This window comes from Emiliania huxleyi (assembly GCF_000372725.1).
Source record: "Emiliania huxleyi CCMP1516 unplaced genomic scaffold EMIHUscaffold_4142, whole genome shotgun sequence".
Classification (NCBI taxonomy): Eukaryota; Haptophyta; order Isochrysidales; family Noelaerhabdaceae; genus Emiliania; species Emiliania huxleyi.
Window position 1 is genome coordinate 862 of NW_005198870.1, and position 923 is coordinate 1,784.

A 923-nucleotide genomic window follows, 5' to 3' on the forward strand; every position below is an offset into this window, starting at 1 on the left:
CGCGGAGTCGGGTCCCCAGAGGGAAGCGGTCTTCTCGGCCGACGTCCAGCGGCGCGCAAGGAAGCAGGCGCAGCGGAGGCGGCCTGGCACCGGCTCGGCGCCGGGCGGTTGCGCTGCCCGCGAGCCGCGTCCTGAGCCTCGGCAGCGCGCTGCGCGGCGCGGCGCTCGCGTTTCTGCTGTGCCGAGAGCGGCATGATGGTTCGCCAGCTGAAGCTCGAGACTCCTCGGTCGGGTCCGCGAGTTCTGGGGGTCACGGGGATAAACGGCGGACGACGGGGGAGCAATATATCTTTAGATGCCACCCAACCACCATCACGACGCGCTCCTCTGGATGGCGCCGCTGCTGAGCGGCGGTGGCTACTCCTCCGAGAGCCTCGGCTTTGCGCTCGGCCTGCACAACCTCACCCGGCTCGATGGCGGCCTGATGGCGGGTGTCCGCCAGTTTGGCGAGCCGCAGGATGAGAGCTTCGTGGAGGGCCTGCCAAAGGCTCTGATCCCGCCGCTCCGCCACCTCTTTGGCGCGGGTGCCTCGCAGGACGCGGCGTCGGGCGTGGTCGTTTGCCACTCCACTCCCGATGCGTGGGTGTGCTGCTGCTCGCGAGAAGGAGCGGGCGGTCTGTGGCGAGTGGCTCACTCGTTTGCGGGTGTGAGCAGGTGCCGTCCAAGTTCGAGGGCTGGGACGAGCTCGAGCCCTGCCCGCCCCCGACCGCCGCCGTGTCGGTCGGTCGGACAATGTTTGAGACCGACTCTGTCCCGAGGGAGTGGGTCGAGCGGTGCAGATAGATGGAGTTCGAGTGCCGGCTAGGAGGTGCGTCTCTGCACAGCATACAGCTCCGAACAGGTGCAGCCGGATGGACGAGGTCTGGGTGCCGACACACTTCCACGCCGAGGCGTTTGCGGCGGCGGGTGTGCCGCGCGAGCGC

The 923-nt window shown here is 69.1% G+C and overlaps 1 protein-coding gene across 1 annotated transcript; it reads left to right on the forward strand.

The window, feature by feature from the left end:
* Window positions 1-295: 295 nt before the first annotated feature.
* EMIHUDRAFT_124108 (hypothetical protein) lies at window positions 296-906 on the forward strand (the record flags this gene model as incomplete). Its single annotated transcript, XM_005769602.1, has 3 exons — window positions 296-583; window positions 655-773; window positions 842-906. Coding segments are annotated over 3 exons (472 nt in total), but the record flags the coding sequence as incomplete, so codon positions are not given.
* Between the last annotated feature and the right edge of the window lie 17 nt (window positions 907-923).